Source organism: Carlito syrichta, unplaced genomic scaffold (assembly GCF_000164805.1).
Source record: "Carlito syrichta isolate Samal-C Ts95f unplaced genomic scaffold, Tarsius_syrichta-2.0.1 Scaffold302980, whole genome shotgun sequence".
Taxonomy (NCBI): Eukaryota; Metazoa; Chordata; class Mammalia; order Primates; family Tarsiidae; genus Carlito; species Carlito syrichta.
The window spans coordinates 1,107,931-1,125,969 of NW_007247076.1; the positions used below are offsets into that span (position 1 = coordinate 1,107,931).

General features: G+C 34.7%; 1 protein-coding gene across 6 annotated transcripts in view; it reads left to right on the forward strand.

The window, feature by feature from the left end:
* The window catches only part of MAP3K7 (mitogen-activated protein kinase kinase kinase 7), a 64,697-nt gene that overhangs the window by 23,054 nt on the left and 23,604 nt on the right, over nucleotides 1–18,039 (forward strand). For 2 of the 6 annotated variants that reach the window (XM_008057374.2, XM_021711982.1), the window contains 7 exons: nucleotides 197–321; nucleotides 2,869–2,997; nucleotides 4,487–4,617; nucleotides 6,183–6,264; nucleotides 9,066–9,196; nucleotides 9,835–9,964; nucleotides 12,581–12,661. In XM_008057374.2, coding sequence (XP_008055565.1) covers nucleotides 197–321; nucleotides 2,869–2,997; nucleotides 4,487–4,617; nucleotides 6,183–6,264; nucleotides 9,066–9,196; nucleotides 9,835–9,964; nucleotides 12,581–12,661 — 809 coding nt within the window. Of the gene's footprint in view, nucleotides 1–196; nucleotides 322–2,868; nucleotides 2,998–4,486; nucleotides 4,618–6,182; nucleotides 6,265–9,065; nucleotides 9,197–9,831; nucleotides 9,965–12,580; nucleotides 12,662–18,039 lie in introns of all 6 variants that reach the window. The other 4 variants (XM_008057372.2, XM_021711983.1, XM_008057371.2 and 1 more) reach the window with 3 other exon arrangements.

Genomic DNA, 18,039 nt, shown 5'->3' on the forward strand with positions numbered 1-18,039 from the left:
AAGATAACAAGACTATGGTCAATTCATTTTGCTGATGTCCCTCTGAACCATTAGGCTGTTTTAGTGACCAGTTAACATTTTACAAAAGTTAAGTGGTAGCATTCATTTTGGAACCTTTCCTTTACTACAAATGTCTCTTTTATTGTATAATCAAATATTGACCTTGTAACTTTTGAATGTTATTTTCTTTAAACAGCTTACTGCTGGTTGCAGGAGGGACAGTTCTAAAAATTTGTGATTTTGGTACAGCCTGTGACATTCAGACACATATGACCAATAACAAGGGGAGTGCTGCTTGGATGGCGCCTGAAGTTTTTGAAGGTAAAATGGCGAACGCATGATATGATTGATAATCTACCTTCATGTGAGTCCAATATGTGTCTCTAGGTTTTCTCCATTTCCATGGCTTTATTTCTGCATAGTACGTGATTATAAGGAATATGTCAACGTCTAAGAAGGAATTAAATAAATATAGCCTTGTATTCTAAATTTTATAGCAAGATTTACATGGGCTGGCATCTTCTGTGCCGTTTAAGCATATATACAATTGATCATTGTTTACAGACACTAAAATTACAAAATTGCTATCTCTTAGAACTCCATACTTGTGGCGCTTATGGTTATTCACAGACAATGTACACACGCAGAGTGGTGCAGATTTTGAGTCAACCAACACATGTTGCCAGCTGAGGTCCAACAAGGCAGTGCTCTACATCCTATTTCAGCTTACATGCTTTAAACAGGTGTCGTTTGTATGGTCTATTTAAAGCCACATTTTTCCCATATTTGCGATTTTTGTTGGTGATTTTGCTGTTTAAATGGGCCCCACACACAGTACTACCTAAGTACAAGGAGGCTGCGGTGTGTCTTATAAAGAAAATACATGTGTTAGATTATCTTCATTTGGGCATGAATTACAGTGCTGTTGACTGTGTTTTATATTTATGAATCAACAATATAGGTGAAATACAGCATCTTTAAGCAAAACACACGTGAAACAAGGTTATATATTGATCAATTGGCAAAAATGTTGTGACCAAAGGCACACAGGAACCTAACCCTGTTTTTCTCCTAGGAACAACGATTCAGCCTTCACTGATGCAGTATTCACAGAGATTTTATAGAGAATACATACCAGAATAATGAGAATTAGCTGTACTTTTGTATTGATTTCCTAGCAATTAGAAGTTGACAGCCATAAAGTTTAAGTGAGCATGCCTTAAAAAGAATCCAAGTAATTGGCCAGAAATAAGATACTAAGAGCCACATAGGGCAAACTTATATGTTTACTTTTTTTTACACCTCTCTGTATCTCACTCAAGTTCTAAAAGAGTAGTCCATAAATTATATACTAGGTTTCTGAATAAAAACATCCAATTATCTTTTAAATGAGAGAAGTTGAACTGAGGGTGTATGATTGGTATATTAGGAAGTGTGAATGCCAGTAAAATTCAGATACATTCTGTTCATCAGAGTCTGGTTATGATTTATTTCTTTTATTTTTGATGGCTTTAACTTTTTTGTGTGTTCTTAGCCACCCCAGAAAATGAAATTGGCTATGCAGTTAATCACTTGAGTGGAACCATTTTACCCTGAAATTTGTTAAGAAGTTATTGTACAATTATGTGAAATATTATGCAGACTTAAATAATGCTTCTTGTTTTATATATAGAATACATACATTTGGCATTGTTTTCAAAGTGTTTACTTATTTAATATACTGGTCTGTGAGTTAAAATGGCACGGTATTACTATAGTAGGGAGTACAAAGAAAATTATACACAAAAATAATAGTTGTCTTTAATTCTGTAGAGCAGTAAAACTCAGACTATTAGGTTACATAGATTTCTTTATTTTTGAAAGTTGCTAACTGGCAGCACTAATAGCCCAAATTAGATTGTAACATTGTTGTAATGCTATGTTACAGTGTACTAGTTAATATGTAAACCTATCACTATGGTAAGCCTAGGCAACATAGGGAAACCACCTCCTACAAAAAATCAAAAAATTAGCCAGGTATGGTGGCATGCACCTATAATCCCAACTACTTGGAAAGTAGAGCAGAAGAGGAGTCCCCTGAGTCTAGGACGTCAAGGCTGCAGTGAACCTTGATCATGCCATTACACTCCCACCTGAGCAACAGAGACCCCCAACTCAAAAACAAACAAAAGAAAGCTATTTCTATAATAATTGCTCGTTCTTGTAGTAGGTTGGGTTTTTATTTTGGGGGGTTAGATTTTTTTGGTTTAGGAGGGGTTTGGTTTTGGTTTTGGCTGTTTATTTTGACTGATCCACCCATCAGTTTAGTAGTTCTATAAATATAAATTTTACTATATAATCTGTTTGCTATAAATTTGTTGTCTCTTATTTTCATTACTTAAAATTGATGTTTAAGTTTGTAATCTATGAATTTTACCTCATTGAGATAAATACTTTTTATAATAAAATAATATTATTTTATTATTATAAATATAATTATTGAGAAAGTTCTACTTTGATAGCAGAGTAGTGCTATCCATCAGAGAACAGGGAGAAAATTTAAGATTAAAATATTACAGAAAGGAATATACATATGTGTCATACTTTTCCAGAGAAGTGTCAGTCTAAATATATAAAAGACAAGGCCTATGCCTCTTGATGAAAATGACCAACTTTCTGAAGTAGATTGTGTGGTGTATTGTTGATATTTAATTCATTTAAAAATATATTTGTTGAAAATATTTAAAGTACTTCAAAAAGTAATTTTTTAGCTCTATTTGTGACAACCTCTTGTTTCTGTCCAAGACACATTCTTAAGATTTATGAAAGCAGTTGTTCTGTAAGTCATATGGAAAAAAGTCTTGAAATTATGCTACCCTTTTTTTCTAGGTAGTAATTACAGTGAAAAATGTGATGTCTTCAGCTGGGGTATTATTCTCTGGGAAGTGATAACACGTCGGAAACCCTTTGATGAGATTGGTGGCCCAGCTTTCAGAATCATGTGGGCTGTTCATAACGGTTCGTAAAAATAAATTTTTCTTGAAGGTATTTTGTGTATTTCCTATTAAGAAGATTGTTTTTGTCTCCCTACTGAAAAAACAATTGTCTCTAACATTAAAAAGAACAATTTTTTTTTACCAAGCTACTTTCCTATTATCAGTCTCTAACCCTCTCCTTGTCCCAAAGTCCAGCAGGACAGCATTGGGAGCTATCCTGGCCTCCACATGGGACTGAGGATGTTTGCTAGCTGTGCTGATTAGGGAAAAGTCATCACTGTGTAGGTTGGCTCTCTCTTGGGAATAGAGAAGTATCTGACTAGAATCTGTAGGAAAAAATAAATACATATGTAAAATGTCTTACGTGGTTAAGATGATTGGGGAGCTATAGCCTTTTTCTCCTGAGGAAGCAAGGGTCTTGTCAAGAAGAAACAGCAAAAAGTAATAATGAGTTGTTACTTAAAAGCTCATAAAGGCGGCCATTGCCACACTCATCACCGTTGCCTGGCTAAGCTATGGTGTGGCCATGTGCTCTTTGAAGGGGGCCATGTTTTCTTAAGCTTTGGCTCCCTTCTCTAACTTGGGGAGGTGAATCTCTTTCTGTCTCTCCAATTTACTTTCTAAATAAACTACATTTTCTAATCTAAAAAAAAAGCTCATAAAGGCAAAACACAGAGTGCCTTACCTGTCCTTCCTTTTTTATATTCTCACCCATCCTTATGAGGTGAATACTACTGCCTCATTTTGCAGATTAGGAAACTGAGTCCTTGAGAGGTTAAATACTTGCTCAAGGTCCTAAGATTAGTTAAGTGGTACAGCTGAAATTTGAATGCTCATATTTTTAAAATCATACTGATTTATGGATGCAGCGTCCTTGTATCTCTCCTATTCCTTTTATGCCTCTGGTAATGATGTTTTTAACCACATATGATGTTAGAATACATCCCCTTCATTAATAAAGTTACTTTCCATTTGCTTTGAGAAAATAAGCTCTTCATGAAGGAAAATTAATTAACCACCTTAACTTTAGTATCACTCTTGGTTATTTCTATTATGTGCTTTTATAATCATTCTCTTAATGGCATTTTTATACATTATTCCACATGACAAAAACAAATTGTCTGCCTAATTATTTAGACCATTCATAGATTTATCAAACCAGTACCATCATCTAAGTAATCTTTGCTGGTTTTGGGGATTTTTTTTCAGTTTCCTATACTGCCTTTAATAATATTGACCTTTCAGTGTCATTGTAGAGAATGTTAGAACATTAACAAAGACAGTTTGCTTTCTTTCTCTGTCAATTTCTAGTAAATAATTGAATGTCAGTAAAGAATAAAAGAACTAACTTGTTAATTGATAAAATTACAAAGTACTTCTATTACTCCAAATTATAGGCTTTAAATTACAAGATCTGTAAAATAAATACTGCTTATGAAATACATGTAAAAAGCTCACACCATTTTTTGTGTGTAAATACATTCTCCCCCCAACTTAATTTTCAATTATAGGTACTCGACCACCACTGATCAAAAATTTACCTAAGCCTATTGAGAGCCTGATGACTCGTTGTTGGTCTAAAGATCCTTCTCAGCGCCCTTCAATGGAGGAAATCGTGAAGATTATGACTCACTTGATGCGGGTATAATCCTTCTTTTGAGGGACTTTGGATTTAGGAGAATTTAATATACACAGCTTTAATGGAATTTTAAAGTAAAGGGGATAATATTACTGTATTTTGCTTTATACTTTTCTGCATTTTCTAAGTTATACAAGGCGTTTTTTACTCCTACAGTCAGAAGAGGAAATGTTACTTTGTAGGGGAATCTAGTTCTTTATCATGGGAAGATAGCTAGACTAGGTTTCCAGACTGGCTTTTTTTTGTTGTTTTTTGTTTTTTTGTTTCTGGGCCTGTTGTCTCATGTCTAATGTGAGAGAAACTGAATTATAGGGTCTCTTAAGTAGTTACAAAATTTCAGAATAATTCCAATGTAAGCTAAACTAATTTTAAATTGTCTGATACAGATCTTCAAGTATTCAGTCATTTTTTCAGGACAGTAAAAAGGTTGCATTCCTAGACATATTTATTTGAGTGATTTTTATTTGGGTTTTTGGTTGCATATTTTCAGGTTTTCCTGTTGCCAATAAAAGTTAAACTTTCTTCTGGGATTTATAGTATATTTTAATTTAGAAGAACCCTTTAGAAATGATTATCAAATTTTCCTACTCTTTAAATTAAATACTTTTCGATATATTTGAAGTATTTTAGGCCTCTAGCTTTTGGTACACTAACAGATGTCAAATGGTATCTTGGCTTTAAAAAGCATGTATCTATGAAAACACCTGAATTTCAGAACAATTTGTTTAGTAGAAGACTATTAAATGCTCCTGAAATATAAACTTAGTGATTTCCTAAATAGTGAAAGATTGTTCATTCTATTGAAAATTACAAAATAACTTGAACTAATCTGGTTAAAGTTTACCATTATATTTGGATACTAGCCTTACATAGAACACTATGGCCCTAAAGGTGTGTGTATAAGAAGACAACTTAGTTTCTATAGCCAGTTAACTTAAACCTTTGAGATATATAAATGTTCAAGTTGTAATTGTTCTTATATGTGCATTGTTAAATTTGAGGAGAATACCTTCTTTTTTGTCCCCTTCATTCTAAACTTTTTGTCCAGCAAATAATTTCAACACGTCTCCAATTCGTAAAAGATCATGCATAATCTATATAGATAATTAAAATATTAGTTTTAACAATTATTCTATGGTTTATAGTCTCAGTTGTCACACTAACAATCATTGCAGCAATTTGGAAGTTTATATCACTTCTATGAAAACATAAATTTGTTTCATATAATTATGAGGAATGATACTATTCTATTTTATATATTTCTCTAGAAAAATATTTGCTGTTCTCTTCAAGACTATCTGTAGACTCCAATATAAACTAGATTCTTAGGTAGGTGCATGGTGTTGATCTTAGCTGAAATTCAAAAAAGAACGCATTATCATTATCTTTGTAAAATCAAAAAATAGGCATCTACAATTTCAGTATATACCTTAGGGAAAATAAACCATTACTTTGCTATAATTAAATCCCACAAGGGAATAATTCAGATGTACTCTTCAAGTTAATTTTAACAGGATCTAATTTGTATAAAAGAAATTTTAAGCTGTGATTTATTTTCTTATATATAGTACTTTCCAGGAGCAGATGAGCCATTACAGTATCCTTGTCAGTATTCAGATGAAGGACAGAGCAACTCTGCCACCAGTACAGGTGAATAGATAGATTGGAAGATTTTTTTGTGTCTCTATTCCCATGAAATTATGATCAAGAAACAATGAATGATGTTGCCATTTGCATTTTAATTCCTCATTTCACATGATTGACTGCAATGTGCAGATGCATCATTCTTTATGAAGACACCCATATTAAAGAGTTATTGAAGACCTGCTTCCAAGTTTTGGAATTCTTGCTTAGTTATGTATAAGAAAATTGCAAATTATGTTGCTATGAATATCATTCTTAATTTGAAAAATAGTTTTTATGGGGATACTGCTAGATCAAGTAGTATTAAAAATTATGGTAAATGTATATAACATTTTTCTTCATAATGAATGTCCTACTTTTTGGTTCTCTTCTACTGAGACTCTTATTTAAGAAAGTATGTTTGGTTAAAAATGCCTCAGTTTTCTAAAATATAAAGTAGTAGTGGACTATGTAGTTTGTGGTTTTAAAAAAACAAATAATTCTGTAACTTAGAAATATTGTACTTCTCAGAATATAATGGCGTTGTAAGCATTTCATTATTAATTTAATCAAAACTAAAGGTATATGTGAGCCGGGCTCGGTGGCTCAGCCTGTATAATCCCACGCTTTGGGAGGCTGAGGTGAGTGGATTGCCTGAGCCCGCAAGTTTGAGACCCTCCTGGGCAACTTGGTGAGATCTCATCTCGACAATGAATCAAAAACTAGCCAGGCGTGGTAGCGCGTGCCTGTAGTTCCAGCTACTTGGAAGGCTGAGGCGAAAGGATCACCAGAGCCCAGCAGGTCGAGGCTGCGGTGGCCAGGAGCGGCCACTGCACTCCAGTCTGGGCGACAGAGTGAAGCTCCAACTCAAAAAAAAAAAAAAAGGTATATGTGCACATATCCGCACATATGTATACCCTGCACTTATTGGCAGTATTTTTGCTGATCAATTTCTCCTACGTCAAGAATAGTATTTTTTTTTATTTTAAGCTGCCTTATTATTTGGCTAGTTATTCTCAAATTCTAATTTGACTGAAAGTCTTGTAGCTTTCAGTTGCTCCGAGTTCTAAAATGAACTTCTCTAGAATTCTGTCATTTGCTTCTCCCACTTACTTCACATCCTCTCTTCATTTCTGTACTGTGACCTTCAGTCCTTTGAGCCTTCTACCTTTTCACTGACCCTCAGTCCTCTTAGGTCTTCCTTCCTCCCTCCTATTAACTCCAGTCAGCTGTTATAATTCCTTTGGGAATAAATTTTATCTTTCTAGTCTCTCTCTCAGCCTGATTAAATTCAGCACTCAGCTTACTCCTTGCCTGTACCAGTGCAGTTGAATATGGATGGAGATAGCACATGTTTACTATCCTCAAATGTGTACTTAGTGCTGTTGGATAGTTGTACCATTTTTAGCGCATCTCTTCTCTTAGATGTCTTAAGTTTATACATTAACCTCTCCTCAACGTCAAACTCATCCTCTTCATTCCTCACTCTCAGCAGACCTTGTGTGTTCTTTCTCTGAGAAAATTGGAGTAGTGAGAAGACAGCTTCCAGAACATCTGTGCCCACTACACTGTATTTTCCTCTCTTACTCTGACTGAACTATTCATGCTTTTAGCTGAAGGCAAAACTTTCTCCCCCTCTTGCATCAGTTTTAGCCTTTCTGCTGGGATCATTCCCAGAACATCTAGTCTATATTGGCACTCTGTAACTTCTCTCTTCTCAGTCTCTCTTGCGCCTACTCCATTCAGACTTATAGTATGCCACTATTCCAAAATCGTTCTTGTCAAGGTCACTAGTTATTTCTGCATTACTAAATACAAGGAATGGAATGCTTTTTAGTTCTCATCTTAATTTAATTCTAATAGCACGTGACACAGTTTATTACGCTCTCCTTAGAATGCTTTCTTCGGTTGGCCTTCAAGTCACCATGCCAGTCTAGATTTCATCTTTTATCTCTGACCACTTTTTCTGTTTTCTTTGCTTATTGTACTCATCTCCTCAACCTGTAATGTCAGAGTGTCCAGGGCCCAGTCATCTGGCTTCTTCACTCATCTGTGGATGCTCATTTCCTTGGTAACCTTACCCAGTGTCCTAGCTTTATATACTGTCTATTTGGTGATGTTTTTCTCTACCCCATACCTGGCCTCTATACTCATATATCCAACTCCTTGCCTTATATATATCTGATTAGAAACTCAAACTTAGCCGGGCTCGGTGGCTCAGCCTGTAATCCTGCGCCTTTGGGAGGCTGAGGTGAGTGGATTGCTTGAGCCCGTGAGTTCGAGACCCGCCTGGGCAGCAAGACCTCATCTCTACAATAAATTTTTTAAAAAAATCAGCCGGGCGTGGTAGCGCATGCCTGTAATTCCGGCTACTTGGAAGGCTGAGGCGGAAGGATCACCGGAGACCAGCAGGTCGAGGCTGTGGTGGGCAGGAGTGGCCGCTGCACTCCAGTCTGGGCGACAGAGTGAGACTCAAAAAAAAAAGAAACTCAAAATTAACATTTTGCAAACTGAGTTCCTGATACTTTCTTTAAACTCACTCCTCCTCCTTCGTGTTCCCCAACTCAGTTAATAGCCCTCAGTTCTTCTACTAGCTCAGGCTAAAAACCTTAAGATATTCTTGACTATTAGAAGACTGTTACACATCTTGGTCCTGTCTGTCCTTAAGTTTCATTTAAAATGGGTTTGCTTGAGTATCTTCATTAGCTTGAAAAGTCTTATTTCTACTCATGTCTTGCTAGTTTATAAAAGAATGTAAGTTACATATTTTTGAATGAAGCATTTGTATTATTCCCACCCTATACTCATAAATGTTTCTGCCTCCCTAGGCTCATTCATGGACATCGCTTCTACAAATACCAGTAATAAAAGTGACACTAATATGGAGCAAGTTCCTGCCACAAATGATACTATTAAACGCTTAGAATCAAAATTGTTGAAAAATCAGGCAAAGCAGCAGGTTTGTTATGTTACTAAAAGTAAAATTTGTTTGGTAACCTTACCAGTAGTCATAGCATTTTACTAACTGAAATTAATTATTTACCATTTTCTATTTTATAAATTCTGAATCTGCTTCCTGAAGCTTACAGATAGGCTTAAGAATACAGACATATGATGAGATTTTCCTACCACTTACTACCCATCAAATTGTTTTCCCTATTTATGATTGCTGCCTTGACCAACTCTGTAAATTTCTCTTTGTGATAATTTCTCACTTTAATGGTTGGTGATTAAAAATGTAAAATGGGTATATTTTTGGCTACACTCCCCAGTTAAAGGAGTTGTCCTAAATCTGTCGTGCTGTTCACATTTGTTGTATTTCCTCCATCGTTTAAAAATATTTTGTGGGGTGATTTTACTGGTCTTGCCTGAGGCATTTAAGATAACTCCCGACTCTGGCAACTGTCCTTTCTTGGAGGCAGAACCTGTAGCTTGCGCTCCCTTAGCCCCTGCTGTCCCTTTCTCTCAGACCTCCCATCCTTTCAGAGCAGAACAGGAGCCATAGAACCCCACTTGACATCTTCCTCCTTCTAGGTTGCCCAAGATTTCTAAATCTAAAGAACTTCATTAATTTTGCCTGACCTGTAATTTCAGCAGAGTGAATCTGGACGTTTAAGCTTGGGAGCTTCCCGTGGGAGCAGCGTGGAGAGCTTGCCCCCAACCTCTGAGGGCAAGAGGATGAGTGCTGACATGTCTGAAATAGAAGCTAGGATCGCTGCGACCACAGGTGAAAAGCAACCACAAGTCTAAAGAGAGTGAACATGTGCATCAGGCATCGTAGTTTCAATGGTTTCCATGGGGATGTCAGAGGTTGTGTGTGTGTGTGTGTGTGTGTGTGTGTGTGTGTGTTTAAGCAGGAAGAAGGTTTACAATATACTTTTCTAAGCTTCTAGCAACAATTTATGCATTTATCTCAAATTCCAAGTAAGGAAGATATGACTTATAAAATTACTTGGATTAGAAAATATGCCTTCCTGGTTACAGATTTATCAAATGTAATTGTTTCTGCCCAAACATAAGCTGAAAATCTAAGTGAGAAACTGAAATTTTGCCATAACTAAAATGTTTTAGGGAATTTGAGTGATTCTACTAGATTTTTGTTCTGAACTCAAATAATAGCAAATACATTGTTCTGAAGTTAGTAGAAAAATGTATTCCAGATCCAAATATAATTGAACTTCACTACCTGTTCCTCCTTCCTTCCAGTGACAAAAATAATGCTGATTGTGGTTAATTTTTTAATTATAAAAGATCATTTTATTGGATCTTGAAAAGGTAATATTTAAATTCCATTTTGTCAGTTTCTAAAATTATTAATCATGGAAGAACTGGTCAGCAGTTACATGTTTTGTTAACCTAAATAAATTGGCAACCTTCTTTTCTAACCAGGTTTTATTTTAGTAAACCAATTTAATTTGGTTAGGGTTTTTTTGGTCTGATTATCCCCAGGGATGTAAGGAGCTGATTATAAAAGTAAACACATTTCATTTGAGGAAAATGTAGAAATGTAAACAAGCAGGAAAAAAAAATTATTCTACTCAGAGATAAACCACTTTTGTGTATTACCTGTAGTCTTTACGTATGTATACATGTGTATCTCATTTTTTTTAACTTAGCTAACTAAGTTTTATTTTTTCAGGTTTGTTTCTCATTTATTTGTTTGCTTTTTTTTCTTTGTTTTTACTAGATAGAATTGTCTCAATGTGTGTATAGCTCCTTTCAGAAAGAATTTGTCAAGATGAGCCATCATACTATATTTCCTTCAACTAATCATAATCACTGATTTTATCAGCTAGCATTAGAATCCATTACATATAACAGAATATTCAAAATAACAGTGTCTATGATACATAAGCTTTAGATTTCACATATAAGCATGTCTGGAGGTAGACTCCATGGTCATCAGGCTGCTGGTCTCCTATCTCCGTGCCACAATCCCTGTTACGTATCTTCTGTCCACAGGTTACCTTGTGGTCCAAAACGATTGTCATCATTTCAGTCATTACTTTTATATTTCAGCCAGTAGGAAGGAAGAAATAAGGGGAGGGTGAAAGTACATTCAATTTCTTTGAAAGAGCTTTCCCAAATGTCCCTCCTAACAGCTCCTACATGTCATTGGCCAGAGTAACGTCAGATGGCTACACATAGCTCCAAGGGAAAAGGGCATCTGCTGTCTTTCATCTGGGAATTTTTCTGTCCTAAGTAAAATCATAGTGCTATTCTAAGACAGAAGAGAAGAACAGAGATTGGCAGGGGATAGCAATCTCTGCTGCAAATGGATCTTCAGAAACAACCAAATTGAGTGGAAGTCACCAGCCACTGACAAACCCATGAGTCTCCATGAGTCATAAGTATTGCTTTAGAGCAGTTATCTCAATGTAGTATCTGGTGAATGCTACCCAGGGACATACCCTCTTGCTTGAGGAACTTTTTGCACTTCAGGGGTATTATTCAAGATCTGCCAAAACTAATTACTATTCTAAAACAAAATAATATTATAATAATATTTTTATCTCTTTTTCTAGTATCATTTTCCTAGTCAAGCACCTGGCTTATTATTTTTTATAGAAGTGATATTTCACTAGAATAAAGATAGTCACACACTAAAATTACTTATCCTTTCTTACCTAAATATAGAAAAAATGCTGTTGAATTTTACACAATCTAAATTTTTTAGCAAATTGCTTTACTTGAAAAGATTTATTCTCTCCAGCCTTTTAATACCTTCATTTTTACTGTGAATGTACCCTTAGTTCTGGAAAGTATAGTAAATATGTAGTTTACTAGAAATATATATAAGAACTTATAATTACAAAAGCATATATATTTTATACTTTGATTCAATAATTATCATTTAGTCATTGAATTCGATTTTATAGCACACATCCAGAAACACCTAACTTGAATGCACACACACATACACATATTCCTTTGTGTAATTAAAACAAATTTGGCAGCCTATTTCTTTTTAATTCCTCTCTTCCTTCTCCTCCTTCCTCCCTCAAGCCCTGTCGCATACCAGTAGTTTCATTTAGGTAGACTAGTACTTTGAACACATTTGAAATTTTACTTCCTCATTCTCCTGCAGCTTTGATTCTTTTATTTATTTTTTCCTGCTGTTAAAACCAGTTTGTGAAACATCTTATATTTATTTGGTAGTTGTTTGCTTTTTAATCACGCCTTTTCTAAGCATGAACGAAAAGTTCGATAGTTCTGCATGCCATTCTGCATGAAATGTTATTAACGTAACTATTTGAAAATTTGTCTGTTTTTGTAGTTAGTCTTTTTCTGTGTTACTATTTGTGGTTGTTTGCATGTATACTGTATATATGTGTTTTTGCAGCCTATTCCAAGCCTAAACGGGGCCACCGTAAAACTGCTTCATTTGGCAACATTCTGGATGTCCCTGAGATCGTCATATCAGGTATCATAGACCATCTGAGTTGGTCTATAGCTGTGGAACCGGAATAATGATCCCTGGTACTTTTAAAATGCTTCTTGCTCCAATTTTTACAAGTCATGAAAATAGATACCTTGCATGCAGTGATTAGGGAGATGATTGAAAACATTTCTGAAGCAGTCTTAAAAAGATACCTCAGATCTCTAATAATGAAATAAAATAGAAGAAAAAAAATAAGTCTTTTCTCAGAAAGGAGAACACCAACCCAGAAATCTACCAGCTTCCTCTCTCCTTTAAGTGACCACATGAGCTAAACTCAGACCTTTTTTGCACCCAGCAGAAAGAGGAAGCAACTGTTTAAAATGCTGTGTTGTCCTTGGTTCTTTTCCTTCCCTGGTTACTACTTTTTGGGATCCCTCTAGGTTTTCTATCCCAGCCTCTTTCTGTTGGTAGCAAGTGAATAGGAAGTTGAGAGAAGCAGTTGCTAAATCACATTTTGCTTTAACTTAGAAAACAAAACAAAGTCAAACTAAATGAGATGTGCTGCTTTGCACGGTATCTTACCAAAGAATCATGTAAAATAAATGGTCAATTCTGATTCTTGTACATTAACAGGAAATGGTACTTTTACTGTCTTAAATTGGTAAACGGATTTTATTTCTTATGGTGATCATTTCATAGATGAATACAAATCACTTTTTCCCATAGAAGCTTAAATATTGATTAGACTTTCAATATTAGTTAATACATGCTATGAAAATCATCATTTATCCTTACATTTTAGGTTTTCCTCCACCTCTTTACCCAAAATCTTGATAAAGAAACACACAGTATTTTCCACACACATTTCTTGAATTTGAGTTGGATGAATTCTTCAGCATACTGTCCTTTGCCTGTGATTGTGCTAAACTTTACTAAGTGGAAAACTCTAAGGGCGGAGACCATGTCTTTGTTTCTTACTATTTTTGTTGGTGGTGGTTATTGATTGAATCAGCAGTAGCTGGCTCAGTACTCCACATATTGAACATGTTAACATAGTATTTATTAAATATGTGTTTATTTAATAAATGAACAAACCATTGTTGGGCATCTCCAGTGGCTAGTAACTAGGATACAAAATTACAAATTATGCAATTCTTAAGTGTCGTTTTGTCTTTATAGATAATCTTTCACTGGTTATCAAAATATTTCCTTATTTTACAACATCATCACTATTGCTATTCAACAAATAGAGTTAACCTTTCACATAATTTCTATATATTGAGTCTGGGCACTGTAGAAATTAACAAAGTACATTTTATCTCCATACTGAAAAGTGCTTTGTATTAGGAATAGTACTCTTGACTAAAGAAGTGGCAATGTTTAAACATACTGCTGAGCTGTAATTTCCTTAAATGTTTGCAGGAATCAGGAAAATTTAGACAAATGACAGTATAATTTTAGTCCAGGTCTTTATGGATAAACATTAAGAACAAATACGTATATACACACACGTGGCAATATAACTAATACAATACAAGATATGGGATAGAGATAAAAGGGGAAAGAATAGTAGTTTACAACTGTCAGGTGCTATATGTACCTCCTACAACAAAGAATTATCCAGCCCAATTATTCAGTACCAACGCTGAAAAACCTGATTAGATGTTCTCTGCAACCTACAAAGTAGCTTGAAGTACATCATCTTAATTGACCTTCATGACAGCCTTATAACTAAGTTACCAGATGAAATTACAGCTGTTTCACTGAGAAAGAACTTAGGTCTGATGATGTTGAGTGGTTTTTCCCAGAATCACACAGCCAGGACCTCAACCCGGATCTGACTCCAAATCACTTACTTCTATTTTGTGCTTTTTTGTTTAAGTTGGAGAAGATAGAGTAATTCTGTCTTCCTCCTTCTTTGTGTTCATTAAGGAGTGCTTGTCAAACCTGGGAGACCCTGTTTTCTTTTCTGCCATGAGATCCTTATAGTGTCAGGAAATCTCAATTCTCTTTATTTCCAGAGTAGCAGAGCTATGCAAATGAAAATATCGTTAGGAATTTTTTCCCAGATATCCAAACATTGATCAGTTGTACTTTCTTTAATATGAGTACAAGCACCGGTATTTGAAACTGTTAGACATAAAAGGTAAACATCAATGTGTTCCTAGGTCATAAGAATGTATCAGATTTTCTGCATGGCATTTGAATTATAAAGGAAGATGATATTTAGTTTCCCAAGTCTCTTAATTCCTTCTAGAATATTTTTGCACTAAGAGTATTACCCACAAGTTGTATGGTATTAGCCAAATACTTCTTGATACAGCCAAACTGTTATTAATTAGCATCAGTGCCCAGTTGTAAGCATTTTTTAAAATATAGCTCTTTTTTTTTCTTCATGGATAAGCAGTTTCAATCCTGCTTTCCTTTGGCCAAGTGCAGTATACTGGGTCAAATGTACTTCTTGGAATGAACTGCCTCTCTTAATAAGAATGTTCCCTCAAGCATCACAAGAAGGTTTTACGTGAACATATTTAGAATGACTAAAATACCTAACATAGTCATAGGCAAAGAAATCCAAAAACCCTAGTCTTCTAATCTTGTTTTTTTGCTTGTTCTGTAGTATTCATTAATTTAGTATTCTCTCAGACCGTACAGAAATTGTCCTTTAATACCTCACAACTCCATATGGATCAGACTGTACCGTTTCTTATACCTCTTCTGCCTTATTCCTAGCTCTGAAGATGTATTGGCAGACTTTGGTAGGATATAACACTACCTTCTGCTTCCCACTATCCACCTGCCCCTTAAAGAGTAAACTGTAGATCAGCCTGGTTTCTTATTACCAGGCAAAACAGAGTTAAGAGCAAATTACCAATAGAGGATATATGACATTTTTGCTGACTCTTCATTTGTGGAGAAGGTCCTGCCAAGTAGCAATGTGCTACCTAAGCAGAGCAAATGTAAATGTGGAAGATTCATGCCCAGGATTTAGACCATTTGACCTACAGTTTTCTAATGCATTTTCTTATTGAACATTAATAGTTGGTAAGTTGGAATGGGCTTTGAGAACAGGAAATAGGCTTTCTTAAAATGTTTTCCATTAAAACTTGAATTTTAAGAAACATAATCCTTTCTCCTTTTAGCTGTTAAATTTTAATTTGTTGTAATTTTATTTGAAAAAAAGGGAATGAGTAACAGATTATTGGATTACTTTAAGTTTTTCTGGATATTCTTTTTTCCAGGACTTTAATAAGGACAATAAGAACATAGGTGTTCGTTTTCCTTAGATTTTTCTCTACTTTCCATCACATTTTGTTTTTGTTACTATTCAAGCTTCCAAGCATTTATTTTCCCCCCTTTATCTCAGATAAACAAATGAAATATGGATTGTTAGTGAAACTATACAATAAATTCTGTTAATAGCAATTCATCTGATGTTAGAAGAACACCTAAATGTTACATTTATTTTAAAAATCCAAATGTCAAAGATGAACAATTGTAAAAGAGTAAACGAAACAAATGAAAAAGTTGTTGCTTCTACTTTTGTGCCTAAAAGTTATCCAGAAAAGAGCAACAACTTTTTCCAGTTTAAAGCAGAGAGAGAGAATGAATAATTAAGAAAGTAAATTTTGTTCATGGTTCTAGCATCAATAATCAGGAGGATCCTGCTCTGAAGTCCTTGTGTGAGTAGTTATACCACTTCAGGAAATCAGCTGTGATTATAACGCATTTTTAAATCCACTGGGAAAAAATACTGTCATACACATGTGGACATACCCCCCCATAAAAAGATTAATGGAAGCATTCTTTTTCTTCACATCCACTGTCATCATATAAAATTTGTGTACATAGTTTATAGCAGCTTGATGGCTATTGTAAAATAAAATGAATTTTCAAAATGTGATTTGCAAAAGTGGAATTTTCCAAATACTGATATTGACATTATAGTTTAAATATATCTTGAGAAAATTAGCTAAATTATAAATTTTATAGAATATTTATATGTAAGCCGGTTTTATTAATGCTATCAGAATATCATAATCAATAATTCTGAATTTAGTTCTTAGTTCAGACAAAATGTATAATGCTTGATTTCATTCTAAGCACTTGAAAAATCTCTTCTCCATTCTGTAGATAAGCACTGTATTGAAGTGTTCCAGTTTGAGAAGCCGAGCAGTTGTGTGCTTAAGCATACTTGCCATTTGTTAAGCTTGAAGTTATATGGCAACATTTGAGAGTGATAGAATGCCTTGACCAAAGAGGATTTTCTGTCTTGCATACTGTTCTTAAGGATCTGATAGAGGAGATTGAATATACAAATGATTTTTAGTCCAGTCTTATTGAAATATATATTTTTACCTAGTTCCTTGAAGAGCCTAAATTTGGTACTTAATGTTTGTAAAATCATTTTTAAAGCCAAGGAGAAACCTTAGGTGTTCTTATGCTTTCAACTGCATTTAGATCTCTTAACTGTAAAAAATTTAATGAGTGTTCACTTTTAATTTTAGTCAAGGACATTTAGTTCTATCTTATATTAGTTTTTTTCAAGAGTATGGTAAGTAGTAAAGTGGAGTAAGAACGTGGAAAAACCCAAACATGTTAGCCTTCTAATACTTAAGTATCATCGCCCTCCTTCAGAAGTGTCGAATGTCAGACACTGGGAACAGATGAGTATGTGGCGAGGGCTTTGTAGACTTGGTAACTGGAAACAGAGCTGGTTTTTTAAGGATACTTGGGCACTATTTCGCTTTCTGCACCAGAATGAAACTATCATCTTTCTAATACTCTCTTTGGTTCAAGAGCTAGTAGGTGCGGGTGTTTGTAAACATTCCTTTGACTGGAAGTATGTAATTATTAAACATATTCCCCTAGATGGTGCAGCACCAATATGAAAAGACAGTAAGAGAAAGCATTGAGTTTTTCTGATCTGGCAAGTTCCTACCTAGCACAGGTAGTGTCATTAGCAGTTGTGAACTTATGATTAGGGATACCATATATCCGTAGTTATATACTAAGACATACTATACCAGTTTCTGTGCATAGCCACCTCATGTTCAGTAAAATTCTGTGTTGTGTGGCAAATTAAATAGAGAAATTAATCTTACCTTACACTGAGTATTTAGACAGTCTCCACCACATTGTAGTACACCAAGATTACTTTTTGTAGTCTAAAATATTGGACTCTAACCTAATAGAGCTGGTTATTAGAAAACTGGTTTTTTTAGAAAGCAAAACTCATCAATAATAATTGCTTTCCTTTGATAAGAAAGCAAAAACCAAAATGCAAAGCCTGAAGGGGCTTTTCAGTGGAAGAGCCAGAATTTGTTGAAATTAGTAAAGGAATATTAAATTTGTTGCAGCCTAAATGAGAACACATATTTTAAAATTACATATTTCATGTATCGTGAAGCAGTAGTGTA